This window comes from Pleurodeles waltl, chromosome 10 (genome assembly GCF_031143425.1).
Source record: "Pleurodeles waltl isolate 20211129_DDA chromosome 10, aPleWal1.hap1.20221129, whole genome shotgun sequence".
NCBI classification, from domain to species: domain Eukaryota; kingdom Metazoa; phylum Chordata; class Amphibia; order Caudata; family Salamandridae; genus Pleurodeles; species Pleurodeles waltl.
This window is the reverse complement of record NC_090449.1, coordinates 4,246,580-4,267,657: the sequence shown is the minus strand read 5'-3', so window position 1 is coordinate 4,267,657 and position 21,078 is coordinate 4,246,580. Positions and strand designations below refer to the sequence as shown.

The 21,078-nt window shown below is 44.6% G+C and overlaps 1 protein-coding gene across 1 annotated transcript in view; it reads right to left on the bottom strand.

Annotated features, from left to right (window-relative positions):
• Positions 1-21,078, bottom strand: part of CACNA1F (calcium voltage-gated channel subunit alpha1 F) — a 1,139,147-nt gene that overhangs the window by 859,976 nt on the left and 258,093 nt on the right. Inside the window, exon 10 of the mRNA XM_069209307.1 lies at positions 5,310-5,470. Within this exon, the coding sequence (XP_069065408.1) occupies positions 5,310-5,470 (161 nt within the window). The remainder of the gene's footprint in view (positions 1-5,309; positions 5,471-21,078) is intronic.

The following is a 21,078-nucleotide window of genomic DNA, read 5'->3' as shown; positions in this document are numbered from 1 at the left end:
TATGTGTGGCTCACAGATATGGGGTCATTGCGCCACCCGCAAGCTTGAAAAGGAAGAGACCACTGTTCTGCGCTCTCTGCTGTGATTCCCTCAGAGTACCCGTAAGTTACCCATTCGACTAGACTTGGCCCTTAAATCTATAGCAGACCACGTGAGATTGAGGTTAATTTTGTATTGAATTCGAGCATGGAGGGTGGAAAACCTCTCACGCTATAGAGAGAGCCTAATAGATGTTTTGTAGAACTCAAGTGCACTTAAGATTCCTTGGTTAGGATTTGTAAAGAAGTCCCTTATTGAATTTGGGCGTGAAGTCTTTTGGTTACGCACAGGTTCTCTTCTTGACAATGCTAAGTGTGTTGTAAAGGATATATTTTAGCACTGGAATCATGAAAAACCCTGTTCTTCATGTAATATGGGTCGATTGGCCAGTGAGCTTCTCTTAATTGTATGGTACTTTGATTTTGAGGTTTCCTTAGCTACATTCAAGCAAACTTGGTAGAACCCTCTATCTACAATGTAGGTTGGGCCTTTAGGAAGAGGCTCCTTGTGCAGGAACCGGCAAGTCGAGGATCAGTGCCTCAGAACTTGTCCATCTTGTAGCTCCCAGGATGAAACAGGATGAAGCAGAGGGTCAGATTCTGTTCTTTTGCACATGGTAGAGGACGATCTAAATGGGCAAAGGCGCTTGTAAATTGTACAGGATAAGGCAGTTTCTTGTAGCTTTAAGATTTTTTGAAGACCAATAGGAACCCTACAGTTGCCATTTTTATATTTTGCGAGGAACATTCTTTACAGATTTCTGATTCTTGCCCAGTTGCACTTTATGGCTGTTCCGGAAGTGGGTCTTTCACTTGTTATATTCCAGTGGATTCAATGATGATAAACTCATCTCTAGCTGAGCACGATGGATTGGGCCAGGAATAACAATTTATTTCATGAAAATACTTTTAATGAACGTCAAGATTTGTTTTGCTTGTTTTATGTATTTTTAATGAGTTTTATACGTGTTATTATGTACTTGTCAGTGGAAATTTTACCCTGACAGCAGATTTGGTTTGATTACATAGTGAAGGAAGTATGAGCAGAACTGGGGAGAATCGGAGCCCGTATATAACGAGCTACACAGTTCCTAATATACATTCCTAAGTAGTTTGGCGTAGATTATCTTCAAAACTATCATTGCATTGGCCATGTTTCAGCCTCATAAACAATCAGGCGGTCATGATCAGGACGTGAGTAATTATAGTCCAAGCAGCATGCAGGCATGAAGGCAAGGAGGCCAACTGGCCGCGCCCGCAGAAGAAAGTCCTCACTAACCTGAAGGTACCGTTTATCAGCAGAAGAAAGGTCCTCACTAACCTGAAGGTACTGTTTATCAGCAGAAGAAAGGTCCTCACTAACCTGAAGGTACCGTTTATCAGCAGAAGAAAGGTCCACACTAACCTGAAGGTACCGTTTATCAGCAGAAGAAAGGTCCACACTAACCTGAAGGTTCCGTTTATCAGCAGAAGAAAGGTCCTCACTAACCTGAAGGCACCGTGTATCAGCAGAAGAAAGGTCCTCACTAACCTGAAGGTACCGTTTATCAGCAGAAGAAAGGTCCACACTAACCTGAAGGTACCTTTTATCAGCAGAAGAAAGGTCCTCACTAATCTGAAGGTACCGTTTATCAGTGGAAAAAAGATCCTCACTAACCTGAAGGCACAGTTTATCAGTGGAAAAAAGATCCTCACTAACCTGAAGGCACCGTTTATCAGCAGAAGAAAGGTCCTCACTAACCTGAAGGTACTGTTTATCAGCAGAAGAAAGATCCTCACTAACCTGAAGGTACCGTGTATCAGCAGAAGAAAGGTCCACACTAACCTGAAGGTACCGTGTATCAGCAGAAGAAAGGTCCTCACTAACCTGAAGGTACCGTGTATCAGCAGAAGAAAGGTCCTCACTAACCTGAAGGTACCGTTTATCAGCAGAAGAAAGGTTCACACTAACCTGAAGGTACCGTGTATCAGCAGAAGAAAGGTTCACACTAAACTGAAGGTACCGTTTATCAGCAGAAGAAAGGTCCTCACTAAACTGAAGGTACCGTTTATCAGCAGAAGAAAGATCCTCACTAACCTGAACGTATCGTTTATCAGCAGAAGAAAGGTCCACACTAACCTGAAGGTACCGTTTATCAGCAGAAGAAAGGTCCTCACTAACCTGAAGGTACCGTGTATCAGCAGAAGAAAGGTCCTCACTAACCTGAAGGTACCGTGTATCAGCAGAAGAAAGGTCCTCACTAACCTGAAGGTACCGTGTATCAGCAGAAGAAAGGTCCACACTAACCTGAAGGTACCGTTTATCAGCAGAAGAAAGGTCCTCACTAATCTGAAGGTACCGTTTATCAGCAGAAGAAAGGTCCTCACTAACCTGAAGGTACCGTTTATCAGCAGAAGAAAGGTTCACACTAACCTGAAGGTACCGTTTATCAGCAGAAGAAAGGTCCTCACTAACCTGAAGGTACCGTTTATCAGCAGAAGAAAGGTTCACACTAACCTGAAGGTACCGTTTATCAGCAGAAGAAAGGTCCTCACTAAACTGAAGGTACCGTTTATCAGCAGAAGAAAGATCCTCACTAACCTGAACGTATCGTTTATCAGCAGAAGAAAGGTCCACACTAACCTGAAGGTACCGTTTATCAGCAGAAGAAAGGTCCACACTAACCTGAAGGTTCCGTTTATCAGCAGAAGAAAGGTCCTCACTAACCTGAAGGCACCGTTTATCAGCAGAAGAAAGGTCCTCACTAACCTGAAGGTACCGTTTATCAGCAGAAGGAAGGTCCACACTAACCTGAAGGTACCGTTTATCAGCAGAAGAAAGGTCCTCACTAACCTGAAGGTACAGTTTATCAGCAGAAGAAAGGTCCTCACTAACCTGAAGGTACCGTTTATCAGCAGAAGAAAGGTCCTCCCTAACCTGAAGGTACCGTTTATCAGCAGAAGAAAGGTCCTCACTAACCTGAAGGTACCGTTTATCTGCTGGGCTCAGTCAAAATGCTAATTAATGTGCAGGTCTGTACCACATCTGAAGAATGGACCCCTAAAGTTACGGATTATGAGGGCCCCCCCATGAGGAAGATGTAAATTGCAGGCTGTGCCGTATCCTAAACAGATGGGTTACCAGTAGAAGGGTGCACGTCGATAACAATAAGATTGTCTTGTGAAAAAAATGTATTTCTAGCAGGAGCCCTTGGTGGGATGAGACCACAGGCCACACATTTATCATTGATATACTACCATGACTGTTACTCCCTAACTATCATCATCCTAGCAAGCTCTGCAGCAAATGTCTCAGTCTCACCAGCACTGGTCTACCTCTAAAGGTGGTGCTCGAAATGTGCAGAAAAGGTCTGCAAAATGCATAAAAACCTTTTCCAAAATTAGAACTATTACATTTTGTTGGTCTCTCGAGCAACTTTTCCTCACACAGGTATTCTTTACACAAAAATGTCAAAACAGGTATTGGTGAAAAGATATTCTACTAGAACCACTTCTGCAAAAGTGCAAACATTTCTGCACATTTTACAAGGGAAATCCGATAAATATGCAAAATTACAAAGCTATGACACAAATGTGCATAGCCCTTGTCTACAATCACTACAAACAGATCACTAAGGTCCCATTTATGGCACCACTAATTGGTCACCAGTTGCACCACCCTCTCCAGCAGTGCTCCCAACCAAGGCCCAGGCCACCCCAATGACCTTCAGAGGAGGTGCTAACAGTAACACCACCACAAGTAACACAATCTACCGGACATGTACACCACTGCCATCAGCACAGTTACCACCACAACTACATCACAGGTACCACAAGCACATTATAACAACAAAGGGCACATATATGTCACAGAGAGAACAACACATTACTGTGAGTATCTAAAGAGTGGCTGCGGTGCCTCAGCCAGCTCAAGCGACCCTTCTTCTCGTCCGTCAGGTCAGCCAGAGTAATGCCTGGATGTGAAAGAGACACAGGGATGGACACATGGACAGACAAATGCACATGTGAATGATCTAGAGATGAAAAAAAATCTAAGTATGCTGAAAACAAGCAAATGGAACCACACAAGAAAACAATGCATGGAATCTGACAAGGACTGCCAGTACAGACCCAAAGTGTGAAGACATGGAAATGAGCCAGCATGAAATAAGTGGGTTTAAACAAGCACAAGATAATGTGGGAGTAAATGAACAAATGATAATGTGGTTAGGAACCAATGTAAGATAATGTTAGAGTGAACCAATATGTGATAAGGGGGAGAAACCCAACATGAGCTAATAGGAGAATGAACCAGAGTGAGAGTGTGAAAGTGATCTAGGGTGAGATTTGGGACTGAACCAGTTTGAGATAGTATGCGAGTGACACATGAGATGATATGTGAGTGAGCCAGGGCAAGATGATAGAAGAGTGAACTAGCATGAGATAAAGGAGAGGTGAGCCATGTGATAAGGGATAACTGAACCAGAGTGACCTCATGTTGGAATAAATCAGCACTTAATAAAGTAGGAGTGAACCAGCATGCGAAAGGGGGAGTAAACTAGGAGGAGATCACATGGGCATAAGCCAACATGCAATAATGTGGGACTGAACCAGCATGAGATGTGGGAGTGAATCAGCCTGAGAGAATGTTAGAGTGAAGCAGTATAAGATAAAGTGGGAGAGATGCATTGTATAAGTATGTGGGAATAAACCAGAATGAGATGTGGGCATAAACCTAAAAGAAATAAAGTGGGAGAACGAAATGAGTTATGTCGGAGAACATGAGTTAATGTGGGAGAGCCAATCATAGGTATCATCAGAGAATAAACAGGCATAGGTTTGTGAAAGTCTTGCCTCTCCACTGCAGGTCACGCTTTTGCAAGCGAGCTCTGTCTATCCTCTCACAGGGTTGGTTACATCTACTACCTTCTTGATACTATCCAACGGATACATCCAAGCTTCCCAGTAATACATTCCTGTCTGGCATAGTGCTACCTCTGCTAACCAACACCCTCTACCTCTGCTAACCAGCATCCTCCCACTTCGCCCTCGCTGCCATCCCCAGAATCAAGAAAAGCACACCTGGAGGCAGATTCTTCTCCTACCTCACAGCCTGGGCATGGAACACACTCCCTCTCAAACTGACAGGCCGCATCACTGAAGCAATTCAGGAAGGATCTCAAGACCTGACTCTTCAAATGATCAGCATACCCACCACAGCGCCTTGAGACCCTGCGGGTGAGAAGCCGTCCTCTACAAGTACTGATAGATTGACTGAACCAGAACACTTACGGTGGTGCTTTCTTTCACCTTCCTCATCCTCATTATCAATGTCTTCTGCTTGCGTGATCCAGTCCAGGTATCCCTTCAGGTCTTCCTCCATCTGCTGCTTCTCCCGGAGCTTCTGGAAGTCTCCACGAGCCTTGGCCTTCTCCCTCTCCTTGGAAAACTCTCTGTAGGTTTAGAAATCAAAATGTTAGTCTGGATGGTAACCCTGATCTGTGCGCTCTCTCAAACACAACTGTGCACATTTGGTAGAGCAGCATTTAACAGGGCACACCTTCCTCTTTGCCAAGCCTGTGGTATCCTTTTTCCATTGCCAACTTATCTGAATGTCAACTTCTGACACCATCACACACTAGAGCAAATTTGACATTCCCCTTTACCCAGAACCATTTACCCTAAACAAAACACCTGTATATTTAACATCAAAAAGAACCTGAGGGACATGGAGGTTTGTAAGAACAGTTTTATACAGGAGGCACTGTTCTCAGGTTTTTAAATTAATTTACTGCAAAAAGCTACTGACAACCTGAATGTAGACTAGGCTATGTCTAACCGGCTAACAGTGGGTATAGGTGTTTGTTTTGGAGTATTTGTCGCAAATCTTCCCTGTTTTGGGCCGCAGTCTGGTTGCCACTTTCATCCGATTAATCCTGTTAAATATACTTGGGATGTGTTGGCAAGCAAAATCTCTTGATGAAATTTTGAGATACATGAAGTAATGTAGTGATTGTTTTGATGGAAAACAGTTCAGACTATGTATTTCAAAAAGGTGGTAAGAAAGGTTCTCGTGTCCGATCCTGGTATTGATTCTGGTTTTGTAACAGATGCAAATTCAGGCATGCAAGGAGTTGGTGTACAAAATAATGTTGTTCATTTTATGCAACCTGGAAAAGTCGTTCTACAGCAAAAAGGTAAAGATTTTGTCTATACTTCAAACATGGGCAACGCTAACATTAATATGTTGAAAAGAACTACTCCTTGCCAGTTTTGTGGAACGGTTGGGCAATGGAAGTGAGAGTGCAGATATAATCCAGAAAGAATACTGAAGGCGTCTCAAATGGTTCCACAAATGCAACAGAACAGTGGTTCCCAACCTGTGGTCAGGGGACCTCGGGGGTCCGCAGAGCCTCCTTGGGAGGTTCGTGACGGACTAAAAAATTAACAAATACTAACAGATTAAGATAGCGTATCCACATAAAGTGGCTAAATGTACAACTGTAATTTTTAAAACATATTGTAAATGTCAAGAAATTTGAAACTGAAGGCTAAAAATTAAATTAGTATCCCTATGTTTACTCCTGGGAGCAGGTCAGGTGCATCAAACAGAATATATTATGAATGATGTAAGGTATATTTAGAAAAGCTACAAACTTTCTATTAGAATACATTTTTTTATTCTTTTATTTGCAAATAAATACATGTATTATTTGTGTATGTGTTTGATGGAATTCTTGTTTCGGAATTTTGTATGCATTCTTTTGTGCTTCAAATCATCAACAATGTTCAAACCTGGGTCCCCAGGCTCCAGTAATGATTCAGTGTGGGGGTACCCAGATTTCAATAATGATTCAGTGTGTAGTGTGGTTAGTTTTACGTATATTTTGCGCATTAGCTTCAGGCTTTAGGCCTTTGTGCACTTTGCCCTGAATGTATTTTATTCATTTGCTGACAGCTTAGAGCCTCTGTGCACTTTGTTCTAAATGCTTTTTATTAGGGTTCGTACTGTTATTTTACAAAATAGCCAGTTCTCGGTGTTGTTTTTTATTCATATCACACTGTTTTGCCTACTTCAGCACTGGAGTTCTTCATAACATATTCACTCTGTGCTTTAGTCAAGGATACAGTCTGGTACATTGCCGATAGACGTGGTAGGAGTTTAGATTTGGCATTCCTGCGTAGGGACATTTTGTGATCACGATGACATGTTAGTTATAAAATCACTTCCTTGTCCCAATACAAGCAGAGGGAGATTCCGACCAGGGAACCACAACTAGACGCTGACTGCCTCGTTGCAGATGCTGAACCAGATCACAGGCCTTTGCTCAGGTATAAGGGCTTATGTCTCCCCTTTGATTCGGAAAGGCAAGCTAGAAGCTTAACATGCTGTGCTCTAAATAGAACAAGCAGAGGGAGAGTAGAAACTGTTAGGCAATATGATAGCTTTGTTCTTATGTTTTACTCTCCTGGTGACTATTTCAATCCTACTATGTTGTATTGTTCTGGTTATTGCGGCTCACGCCTTATTATCTAAAATACAGTTGTTTTATTAAAACATTATATAAAACTTATACTGTCTTTGTCATTTGTATATGAGACCATATTGTAAATGAGAGAGTTGGTTTGGATCTGAGTGACCACGACTTCCCTGAGAAGTTCCAAAGATGTCATGCGCTCGGCTGCCCAATCATCTCTTCCCCATGGGAGAAATGAGGCACTGCTAGTTAGCCGGAGCAAAAAACGGATTTAGGGTGACAGAGTTCTTTACAAGTGGGTCAGACTCAGTCCCCCACACCGTTATCGATCCTGCTACCTAAAAATCCAGTAGTCTCATTTAGGATAATGAGAGCCTACGCGACATGGCGCCGCCAACGATTGGTCTGGCTCTGATGTTTAGGTCCGACTGACTCTCTCGGTCTCGTATATTTTTTTACTCCTCGGTTCCGTATGCGTAGACGTCCGTGGGGCTGAGGGTTTCTGCCACCATGGGATAGGTACGTCCTATTGCTTAGTGGTTGGTTGTTCAAGCTTGAACTTTGAAAGGAAAAACCCCGATATTGGTGTGCCTTCTCTGACCTAGTGCTATTTTTTTACAAAATGGCGAATCCTAATGTAGTGAATATAGCGCTTAATATGCGACATCCGCTCACAGGTAATCTGATAGCACATGGACTGACAGTCCAGGGGGGTCCGGTCACTTTTGTGGTGGATGCCCATGCAGCCTATAGAACAGAACTTTTTTATTCTTGGGTCATATTTCCAGCAGCTGATGGGGGTACAAATACTTTTCACGAATACACTGCTGCGAATGTCCCTGGACAATACAGGGCTTATGCAGACTTAGAGATACCTTTATCTTATCAAGAACACCATAATTGGCTTGATGGCGCCCTCCCACACACAGTAGCACAAGTACGGTTAGGTCCGTTGAGTAATGATGGTCCGACCTGGCCTTTATTGGCTACTTACACACCATATCCTGCGGTTGCAAATTTGGCAGTGGCTGAAGTGCGTCGTTTATATATAGACTTAACTACAACATACAGGAGACTGGTTCAGTTTGTGATGCAGACATTAAATACTAATGCAGAGCGTGCTGCTCCGGCGCACCCACAAGCAGTGGTTCCGGGAATCAATCCGGCCACTGTACACTCAGTTATGGGTAAGGTACCGGCTAAACGTGAGGAGACTCCATTTTGGCTGGCGCAAAAGATTAATACGCTGGAAGCAGTATTTCCCCATACGGGACCTCAGGATAAACATAGAATTTTGACGATGTGTTTGCCGTATGGGAAGGTTCCTCCGGTGGACCTTTGTAATACTTGGGGCACGGTGTTTGCCGCGCTCTATACTACAGCACACGGTACACCGACTTTGGCTAATTTACCGGAGGTGCTTAAACAAATTCAAGATGAATATGGGGCTGCCCCTGCCTTAGATTTGGGCATGCAATTGATGGGCAATTTTGACGCGGTTTCTTCTATTATTTTGAGTAATCTCAAAGGGGAGGCTGTAGCTCTAGCTGTGCGAATGTGTCTTCGGGACGTTCCGCAGATTAATCAGGAGCGGGAACTTCCGAGAATAATAGCAGAAACATATTCTAGTATTGGTCGTGATAGCCTAGCGGCTAGACCACAGAAACCACAATTGCAGGGTAGAAATAATAAAGATAGTGCTAAGCAACAGCAACCTGAGGGTACAAAAAAGCGCTGGGAAAAGAAACAGCAAACACCTAAAAAAGATGGGGGACAGTCTCCGCAACCGGAGACCCAGCAGAATAGGTATAATCTCAGAAATAGGGATAATTTGAAGACGCCTGATAGATATCAATATACTGATACACGCCAATCTCGTTCCTTTCAGGACTCCTCAGAGAAAAGAAGTGTAAGAAGTGTAAGAGGTGAAACCGAGACAGGATTCACAACGCTCAGCGGAGGTTTCTGTTAAACAAGAAGAGAAACCGCTGCAACAAAAACAACAATTTAAAAAGAAAAAAGTGGCAGCAGTCTCTGTTAGACATGCCGCTCAAGAAGAGAGTTCTCTTGACGAACAAGACATGGGCATTAGCACTGTTAGACAGCGCGGCAGAGGTCACAATAGTTCGCCGGAGTCTTCTAGAGCATCTGGAGGTGAAAGCAACTGATGACTTCATACAAGTCGAAACGGCGGATATGCGGGTCTCTGATCCTGATAGAGTATATCTAGTGACTCTACGATTAGAAGGGGACATTGACCGCATTGTACACGCCATCTTTTGGGACCATGTGGTAAAATCATATGATGTTCTATTGGCCGAACAAGATTGGCCACCTGACTTTGTTCGCGACTGTCCGGTTGGGGAGGAGGTTATTAAACCTTCCTTCTCACCACTTGTTCCGAGAGAACTAGCGGAGTACTATAGTAAATCATGGGTTCTAGCACAAGCCCCCGCCCTATATAGAAATAATGTGGGGTGGGATAAACAATCACCTTATCATGTCATTCCAATAAGGGCCGAACCTCAGCCACAGCCGCAGTATCCTATTAAATTTGAGGCAAGGGCATCGGTTAGGAAGATTCTTACACAATTGGAGTACCAGGGTGTTATTGAACCCTGTGTCTCGCCGATGAGTAATCCCTTGTTTCCGGTTGCTAAACCGGACCATATATATAGGATAGTGGTGGATTACAGACATTTGAATGGTCATACACGCACATATGCTATACAGAATTCACATAGCGCAGCGCTTATGAACAATATAGTGCGTAAAAAATACAAAACGACGTTGGATATCTCGAATGGATTTTTCTGCCAACATATAGCGCCCGAAAGTCGGGACTATACAAGTTTCAGTGCGTTTGGCTCTCAGAAAAATTTTTGTCGTTTGCCTCAGGGGTATAAGAATAGCCCAGGACTGTTTTCGGCTCGTGTGACTGAAATGCTGCACGAGTTGGACCCTGAAGCGTTATCATATGTTGATGACATATATCTGACAGACAATGAGATTCTGCAACATCTAAGGCGCGTATCGTGCATTGTTGTGGGGTTTGCTGAGATTGGCTATAAGTTTAATTTCAAGAAATCAAAGATTGCCTTCCTCAGCGTCATTTTCCTGGGATATGAGTTGTTGAGTGAGGGCAAGAGCCTGGCGCCACATTTTTTGGAGAAATGTGCTTTACTGCAGCCTCCTAATACGGTTCGGAAGCTCCAGTCATTGTTGGGGTTTCTGAATTTTGGCAGAACTTACATTCCTGACTATGCTATGCGTATAAAACCCTTATACGAACTGATTCGCCCGAGGCCAACTTACCGATAGAATCCACGTCTCTAGGGGTGTGCGGCAAGGTTGCGTACTTGCCCCGACCCTCTTTTCCCTGTACATCAACGAAATTGTCCCCTCCCTTCTCAGACTGCAGGCTGACGCACCTTCACTTGGCACACAAAAAATCCCAGTCTTACTCTTTGCCGATGACACTCTTTTGATATCTAAGACCCCTAGTGGTCTAAGGAAACTCCTTGCGTGCTTCGAGCATTTCTGTTCATCCCAGGGACTCGAAATCAACGCAACGAAAACCAAACTAATGACCCTTAATCCCCACAGATCTTTCAAAGGGAAATTTACTTTAGAGGGCTCCTCACTCGAGAAGGTGGGCATTTTCAGCTACCTGGGCATAACACTCACTGACAACATGTCCTGGAAGCCACACATAGGAAAACAAGCCCTTAAATTAAGACAAACAACTGGGGCTCTACTAAAAAATTTCCACCTCTCACACACAAAACCAATTCGCCCAGCATTACAGTTATACGAATCCCAGGCAGTTTCCTCAGCGCTCTACGGGGCTGAACTTTGGGGTTATACCAAAACCCAAGACCTAACCACCGCTGAAAACAACTTCTTAAGAAATCTTGTGTCCCTTCCGCTAAGCACCCCACTGTTCCCTCTTTTCAAGGACCTCGGCATCAAACGCATTGGTCACAAAGCCCGCCTGCGACCTCTGCTGTACTGGCGACGTCTCTGGACCACTCCGGAACTTGACATCTTCACCGAAGCTCTACAGGTCATCCTAAAAGCCGACCACCTGCACAGAATCCCCTGGCTACGATCCATCAAGGATTTACTTCACTCTATCGGGCTCGATGATCTCTGGAACTCACCAGCCACGTCAGTCTTTCCCTCGAAAAGCGAACTAAAGAAACTTTACTGGCAAAGGGCCAACAACGAAGACACTCGGGCTGCACTCCACACTACATTATCTTGTGACTTTGCCAACCTAAAAGAGTCATGCAAGTACGAAACTTTTTGGGACCTAATCACGGTCCCAAGGGAAAGGAAACTGTACTTCCAGCTCCGCATTGGAACACTCCCATTAAGACTTTTCACCAGCAGCTGGTCACACAACGAATCCACCGCATGCCCTGCTTGCAAAGCCCCCGTCGAGAATCTCCCTCACCTTCTTTTTGCATGCCCCGCGTATACTGCCCCCCGTAGGAAATGGCTGGCCCCGGCATGCAGACTACTGGGAGCACGCTGCTCTGCGCTAGCTCTGCGAATCCTTAGATCAGACACCAGGCCAACGCTAGTGATCGCTATCGCCAAATTCCTCGGAGCTAGTTGGCTTATTAGAGGGAAAACTCTCCTGGACAAAGACTCCAAATAAGACTGTCCCAACATCCTGCACAGTGCATTTCATTTCATCTCATTTCATCTAATTTCATTCCATTTTATTCTATCTCATTTTTATTCCATTTTAATTTTTATTTATGTTTTACTCCCTTTTATCACCATATTTACCTGCAATTTTATTTTATTATGTGCATTTACTTGTATTTATTACTGCTCGTGCTTTTTTGGCTCTTGTAGCCGCAATAAAGCTTCTTTGAATTTGATTCGCCCGAATTTTTCGAGTAGATTTTGGACAATTGAGCATACACACATACTGCGAGAGTTACAGGATGATCTCTTAGCAGTTAAACACTTACACACACAGGACAATAAGACACATTTAGTCATCCGGGTGATACCTGGGGCTGTTGGGTTTACGTATGTCACCTTTAATGAGGGTGAGACAGTCCCGATTGCATACAAGTCCCACTTGTATTCTGCTGCAGAACAACGATTTGCACAGACTGAGAAAATACTCACTGCAGTACAGATGGCTGTGATTAAAGAGAGACCGCTTGCCCAGGGCCAACGCATCATTGTCCTTTCCCCGATTCCGGCCTTAGAGGCTGTTACAAAAGCGAGTGTTCCTAATTCGAAAGCTTTACACCCGCGATGGATACAATGGGCTACGTCTTTGACAGCCACTGATGTAGATTACATATTTGACCCTAAACTGCAGACTCAAGAATTTCTTCAATATGAAATAGAGTACCCAGTTCCTGCTGGCACATTGCCTATTGACCAATATCAAGTGGTCATGTATACCGATGGCTCTGCGCAACCGGCGGTTGGGACTAAACAACAGTATTCTGCTGCATGTGCGGTGGTGAGCGGCACTATGGAGGGGGATGTGTTCTGCCCCCGACATACTTATACTAAAACCTTGGGGGATTGCACGGCGCAGCTGGCTGAGCTCAAAGCTCTATTGTTAGCGTTGGAACACGCAGATCCGGCGACTTTGACCTTGCTGGTCTGTGACTCCTACTACTGTGTTCAGTCTTTCAATGAATATCTGCACTATTGGAAGTTGAATGGGTTCAGAGATTCTAAAGGCAACACCATTAAACATAAACTGTTGTGGGGTAAGGTTGTGGATCTGAAAGAAACGCTTCCTAATGTCCATGTTGTGCAAACACTTGGACACCAGCGCGTTGGGATACACGTTGCTGGGAATACTTTGGCTGATGAAGCTGCAAAGTCGGCAGTGGCTGTCGCCACTGTAGCCGCAGTGACTCGTTCGAGTTCCAAACCAGACACAGAGATTTCGGCTGCCATAAAAGCTATGGCTGATGGCACGCCATTTCCTAAAGGATTTCCTTCTAAATATAGTTACTGCTTGAGTAGTGTGCTACATGCTGTTGTTAATATTCCAGGCATAGGTGTACGTGATATACCCAAAAAAATAGAGAGACCTTGATTAATTTCTGCAGCACATGAAGGGGTGGCATCTGCACATGCTGGTGTGGCAGCCACGATTTCACTTTTACAGGCTCGTTACTGGTGGCCTGGTCTCTATAATGAGACAAAGCAGTATGTCCTCTGTTGTGACATCTGTCAACAAATTAAAGCATCGTCGGCTAGACGCCCGCAGCAGACGCCCCTTCTGATTTCAAATAAACCTTTACAGTGTGTGTACTTGGATCATTGTGGTCCGCTGACACCAGATAGTGCTTACAAATATATTTTGGTTGCTGTAGATTCGTGCTCCAGATTTGTGTGGGTCTGGCCACAACGCTCGGCTGACGCTCGGACTGTTATTAAAGATTTGCGCATCTTTGTCGATACATTTGCAGTTGCGGTTTTTCATTCGGACCAGGGCCCTGCTTTTGCCTCTAAGGCTTTCAGGGACACTATGGCTTCGTTGGGGGTCCAGCTCCAATTCTCGTCTCCATTTCATCCCGAGGGAAATTCTGTCGTGGAGCGTTTAAATCGTGATTTAAAGCAATCCTTAACAGCCAGAGTTATAGGTACGGGTCGTAGTTGGCTAGCCCACCTGTATGGAGTACAGAGAGCACTTAATAACTTGCCTAGACGGTCACTGGGGGGTCGTACTTCATATGAGTTCCTGTTTGGAACACGAATGTATGTTCCTGATCTAGATGGTCCTGGTGTGGAGGCGGCAGATACGCCCTTTGACATAAATGATCGTGTCACTGTTTTGCAGGATTTACAACAATTCCGTGAAGATAACTCTTCTGCAAGTGCTGCTTCCACAGGAATTAAGGATGAGCCAGTAACACCTACTGGTTGGATACCCAGGATTGGGGATCTAGTGCGTGAAAAGGTCGCAGTAAAGAAAGAATTTGGTCCTTCTTATCGAGCACCTGTCCCTGTGTTGGGGGTGAGCCGCACGAGAACTGTGATTTTACCGCCGCTGCAAGGGGCCAAAGGAAATCGCTTTGTTTCTATTGATAAGGTCAAGTTACAACATGTGGCCGATTCTGCACAGCAGACCAAGAGGGACACCCAGTAGTTCCGGCATCCCTCTCACTACTGGGGAAGAAGTCCCGCTGCAGGTGATTCACACCGACGCTGTTTCCTCTCCGAGCTTGGGGAGGGTGGAAGATGATCTTGCGATTGTTCCACAGACAACGATTAATGTGGAATCTTTTGATCAAGTTGCTGTACGTTCTACTGATGTTTCTGAACATGTGGTTTATAGCGTGCCTAGGAGGGAGCCTCCATCTGCTTCTTTGTTCACAATTGCACCTTTTGCAAGAACTACCTCTGGCTGCTTCAATGACACTGATGATGCAGTGTCCAGCTCCTCGTCCTCAATGTCTTCTGTCCGAGGTCCACGTAAGCTGCTGAGTTGGCTTAAACGTACATATTTTGTTTTTCCTTGGAACTATTTGTGGCTTTTTATGGCTGTTATGACTCTTTTTTTGTGGTTGGGATTTGTGGTTACTTTTTTTCTTGTAATACATGGTCATTTTCTTCCTGATCGATCTGACATTGAGCACGTGGAGACTGTGTTGAGACCACATTTTTCGTCTCATATGGTTCGAAGAGACTTGTCCAATGTGAACATTTCTGCAATTCCGATTCCGGATGGGATTGTATGGGATAAAGTAATGTTTGATATATATGGTCCCACTGAATTGATTCAAATACCGTATGTCCTCAAGTTATCAATGAATGATATTGTTATACCAGGCATTGTTTCTGATGATTGGGATGTGAAGACAGTAGATTCTATGCTAACAGATTTACAATATTATACTCTCTATGACGATGAAGATGCTTACCATTTTAGAGATAATCATGGTGACATGTTTTGCTACAACTATTATGGACACCACTTTATTCATAAAGCTAGTAGCCCTAAGTCCATATTTAATTATGTGCAATGGGAACATTGCTCGACTCCTCCACAAGGGAGTTCGAAAACGTATTATGATAAATTTGCATATTTTTCTGGGCATGATCAACGAAATGCTAGGTCTTACTATTTTAAAGTTACTCCGTATTCCAATAAGCAAATGTTACTGACTGATACTAAATTACTGTATTCAAATTTGTTTGTATCTAAACTTTCGGTCGAGGGGTATGAATACTGGTTTAAGACTGTTGACTTGAAAAGTGTTTGGGGTACGAAACATTGGCAGATGCAAGGCAGGGATACATTATTTAGAGCATGCATTATCCCTGTACAGATGATTTTCCTCAATTACACAGTACAACAGACTAGCTGTTTGGGCTTGGCGACAATTAGAGAGTTGAATTTGCCTAGTATACCTGTCCCTTCCAAATTAAACAACTGGCAGCACTATGTGGATGCTACTTTTAGTGAATTTACACATTGGGTCCAGAATGGTACGCTTAACACTTCATCGTTACATCCGGGCGGGTGGTTATTATCGCCCGGTTCCGGACTAGTAGGGCAGACCCTTGTTACATTTCACCAGAACATGCTGATATTATAACTACGTACAGCGTGGGGAAGCTTTGTCAACAATGGTTGAAGTCATCCACGCTGGATGCAGTTAAGTCACATCTCAAGTTACTGTCTAATGGTACTGATTTACAAGATTTTTTGTCAGGTACCACGGAAGAAAAGGTTTTATATGAAGTTTATAATGAGATTTGGAAACTTTCACAACAGGAGGCTGCAGCCCGGTTGAGGCAGATTGATCAGGAAAATCTGCTGCAGACTTTGGGGGTCATTCTGACCCCGGCGGTCTAAGACCGCCGGGGCCAGGGTCGGCGGGAGCACCGCCGACAGGCCGGCGGTGCCCCGCAGGGCATTCTGACCGCGGCGGTTCGGCCGCGGTCAGAAGAGGCAAACCGGCGGTCTCCCACCGGTTTACTGCTGCGCCGCCATGGGGGATTCTGACACCCCCTACCGCCATCCTGTTCCTGGCGGTTCGCCCGCCAGGAACAGGATGGCGGTAGGGGGTGCCGCGGGGCCCCTGGGGGCCCCGCAAAGTATTTCAGTGTCTGCTAAGCAGACACTGAAATACGCGACGGGTGCAACTGCACCCGTCGCACCCCTGCAACTCCGCCGGCTCAATTCTGAGCCGGCGTCCTCGTTGCAGGGGCATTTCCTCTGGGCCGGCGGGCGCTCTTTTGGAGAGCGCCCGCCGGCCCAGAGGAAATGTCTAAATGGCCGACACGGTCTTTTGACCGCGGTGCGGTCATTCAGCGGCGGTACCTTGGCGGACGGCCTCCGCCGTCCGCCAGGGTCATAATCAGGCCCTTTGTCTGTTGTTGATAATGGCATGCATACCCTCTCTGACCGTGTTTACACGACTGACAGCATTGTTTCCTCTGCTATTGACATTATAAAATCAGACATGTCGTCTTTATATCATGGGCAGAGTCAGACACGGTCCATCATGCAGCTGGGTTGGACTCTTCAGACGTTGAAGGCGGGTCGCGTTCCATGGCAGCACATTCGTGCCAGAGAGATCTTTATTTTGTTTAATTTGACTCGTCAACAACAGTTGATGGCTAAAAAGGAAGCGACATATGTTATGTTGAATATTGAGAAATTGGAGAAACTGCCTTTCACGGTGGCTGAGATTCCGTCAGCTGAGTGGTTGATTCATGGGGTTATTAATTTGCCTATTTCCACTCTGCAATTTACTTCTTGTTTGAAGCACATTCCGGTGGGTAGATATGAACTATTGGGAGACAGTTACATACACGAGGTGTGGAAGCTTCCCTTTCAATATAGATGTGTTAATGGTTTGAGGGAGGTTTTTCTTAGCGGTAGCGAATGCGAAGCTTCTGTCAGCCATTCCATGGTTTGTAAACAGCTGTCCTTGCACGGAGCGTGTAACGCTTCAATTGCTAACTTAGCTTGTTATTTGAAGGGTGTTCCAGTCCCGGTTATTAAAAACACATTCCAGATGCTTTCTAACGGCAGTTACATTGTTCTTAACAGCGAACGCTGCTGTGGCATGCGTGCCGGAATAGTTTACGTTGTTGTTGTCAACAAGGCTGTTACGTGCTGCGGGAATGTGTTGTTTCCCCCCACTCAAATTAGGGAGGTAGTGGACATCTGGCCTCATATTGCTACTTCCAAGGTTGATTTCGACAAGTTGAGTCGGCTAAAAGCTTTATTGTTTCAAAAGCATGTGGCCCTTACATCTGCTAGCGAGACCTACGCACTTCAGGTGGCAAGGTCATCGGCGGAGATACAGTCCCTTTTGAATACTAACTTTCCAAGTCACTTCGGTGAACTTGTGGGACGTATATTTAATGCTTCCAGCACTGCTGATATTGCTCATTTTTTCAAAGCCGTTGGTGTTGGCTTCGCTCACACCTTCTCTTCCATATTCGGTTTGATACCTTCGGCTATACACTCTATTTTCGGAAGCATTTTTGGGGGTTTCCCGATTACTTTGGCTCTGTTGGCTGGAGTCTTACTATTGTTGCTATTTTTTCGCAATGGCTGTCCCACCACGACGAGATCCTATATTGCTGCTCCCGTCAGTGCAGCTGTGTCGTGAACGCATGATGCAGCATTTTGGAGCTACACTCCTGGGACATTTGGAGTGTGACTGGTCTCTGTCATTCAGACCGGTTTTGGATTGTGTGCAACCCGTGTTTCGGTGCCTTTGGTGCTCGTTTGAACATGCATTGGCTTTCTGTCTCTCACTGCAGCGCCCTCCAGTGGTCGATCCTGATCTGTTGATGTTCCCGATTAGGGCTCATTCCCAGACTTGTGCACTACGGTTGCATTTGCTTCGTGAGGCTGTTTATGAGATTCCCTTCCTGGAGGAAGATGGTATTGTCTCTTTCATTGGCCCTGCACGGGGTGCCGCCCTGAATGGTTTTGGGGCTTTGGAACACACCTGCTCCATGGTACTTTGTGGCGTGGATCTTCCGATATTAACATATATCGAAGTGGAGGAGCTCCTACTCTCTATTGCTTCTGTCTGACAATTGGATTTTTTTTCTTCAGCTAAATTGACACTATATTGAATTTGGCTTTATCGTCACATGTTTCCTAAATTTCTGACTTTGTTGTCTTCTTACCTTGTCGAAATATATTGTTTATTTATGTTATTGGAACCACTTGCTACCGACAAGGGGAGGGTGTAGTGTGGTTAGTTTTACGTATATTTTGCGCATTAGCTTCAGCCTTTAGGCCTTTGTGCACTTTGCCCTGAATGTATTTTATTCATTTGCTGACAGCTTAGAGCCTCTGTGCACTTTGCTCTAAATGCTTTTTATTAGGGTTCGTACTGTTATTTTACAAAATAGCCAGTTCTACGGTGTTGTTTTTTATTCATATCACACTGTTTTGCCTACTTCAGCACTGGAGTTCTTCATAACATATTCACTCTGTGCTTTAGTCAAGGATGCAGTCTGGTACATTGCCGATAGACGTGGTAGGAGTTTAGATTTGGCATTCCTGCGTAGCGACATTTTGTGATCAAGATGACATGTTAGTTATAAAATCACTTCCTTGTCCCAATACAAGAATGGGAGATTCCGACCAGGGAACCACAACTAGACGCTGACTGCCTCGTTGCAGATGCTGAACCAGATCACAGGCCTTTGCTCAGGTATGAGGGCTTATGTCTCCCCTTTGATTCGGAAAGGCAAGCTAGAAGCTGAACATGCTGTGCTCTATATAGAACAAGCAGAGGGAGAGTAGAAACTGTTAGGCAATATGATAGCTTTGTTCTTATGTTTTACTCTCCTGGTGACTATTTCAATCCTACTATGTTGTATTGTTCTGGTTATTGCGGCTCACGCCTTATTATCTAAAATACAGTCGTTTTATTAAAACATTATATAAAACTTATACTGTCTTTGTCATTTGTATATGAGACCATATTGTAAATGAGAGAGTTGGTTTGGATCTGAGTGACCACGACTTCCCTGAAAAGTTCCAAAAATGTCATGCGCTCGGCTGCCCAATCATCTCTTCCCCATGGGAGAAATGAGGCACTGCTAGTTAGCCGGAGCAAAAACCGGATTTAGGGTGACAGAGTTCTTTACAAGTGGGTCAGACTCAGTCCCCCACACCGTTATCGATCCTGCTACCTAAAAATCCAGTAGTCTCATTTAGGATAATGAGAGCCCACGCGACAAGTGGGGGTCCCCTGGTTCCAGTAATAATAAATTGGGGGTCCACAGAAGTCAAAAGGTGGGGAACCACTGTAACAGAACATGAATTAAATGACACAGAATGGATGAGAGTCTGCAGCTTCAGCCTCTGTGCAGAACAAGCAGAATCAAAGGCAGTTCAAAGGAAACTTCCCATCAGCCCCAACGACGCAGTACAATATGCACAATAATATGCACAATTTAAAAAATCCTTGTTTGCAGCAAAACCCTTCAACAAATGAGCAACACCCTTATGCAAATTACTACTACATTCAGACTTCCTACAGGACCAAGCTTTGTGCTTGACTTGACCCAATGAGGGTATCTGAGATGGGGAGTGGGAGTATTGCATGCATGACGCAGCCCTAGAGGAAGACCAGAGTGGTCCATAAGTACAGGGTGAGGTGAACAGCCATCCAGTATAATTTCTGATTGATGCAGGTTCTAGCCGCTTCACAGTTAGACTGATAGAGGTTCCCAACCTTCCCCCTTGGAAAAGAAGTCCAAGATGAAGCTACATCAAACAAACATATCACTAGTGTGTCAGCAAGTGTTTCTGTAAAAATTGGAGTTAGGAAAGTTAACCCCGGAGAGATGTGACTGGTTTGAGACCACCACAGTAGGGTTTCTACCATCCTTGGCGTGATTATGATCAAGTCCTCGAAGGACCCTTGAGATTGGATATATTGAAGTTGCAGTTCCTCTTGTAGTGGTGTCCTCTTTAGTCTTGCAGGATGTATCAGATTTATTGAAGAGGGAATGATTCCTAAAAGCGACTTGAATGTTCGTATAGAACAAACTTTCTTTTTGAAAACGTGAGAGCGAGGTTGGAAAGTTTCTCTTGTCTTACCTTTGAAAGATAAGCCTTGTTTCTGTCTGTGTCGAGCTTTGCACCCAAATAGACCATCTTGCGTGTTGAAATAGTGGATGACTTCTGGTGATTCGCTGTCAGGTTGAGATTGTGAAATAAAGCTAGGCAGGCATTGGTGGCACTGGAGGCCTGTTGCAGAGTCCGTGCCTTTAGTAACCAGTCATCTAGATACGGGAACATTTGAAAATCTTGGTTGCGCAGAGTAGCCGCCACTGGTGCAAGACACTTTTTGAAAATCCTTGGTGCTGACTTCAACCCGAAAGGGAGAACCTTGAATTGAAAATGGTTACCGCCTACAGTAAAGCAAAGGTATTTGCGATACCAGGGAAGTATGGGAATGTGGAAACAGGCTTCTTGGAGATCCAACGATGCCATGTAATCTCCACTGTTGAGAAGATGGAGGATATCTGACAGGATTGTCATATGGAAGGATTGTTTGCGCGGGAATTTGTTTAACTGCCTTAAATCTAGAATC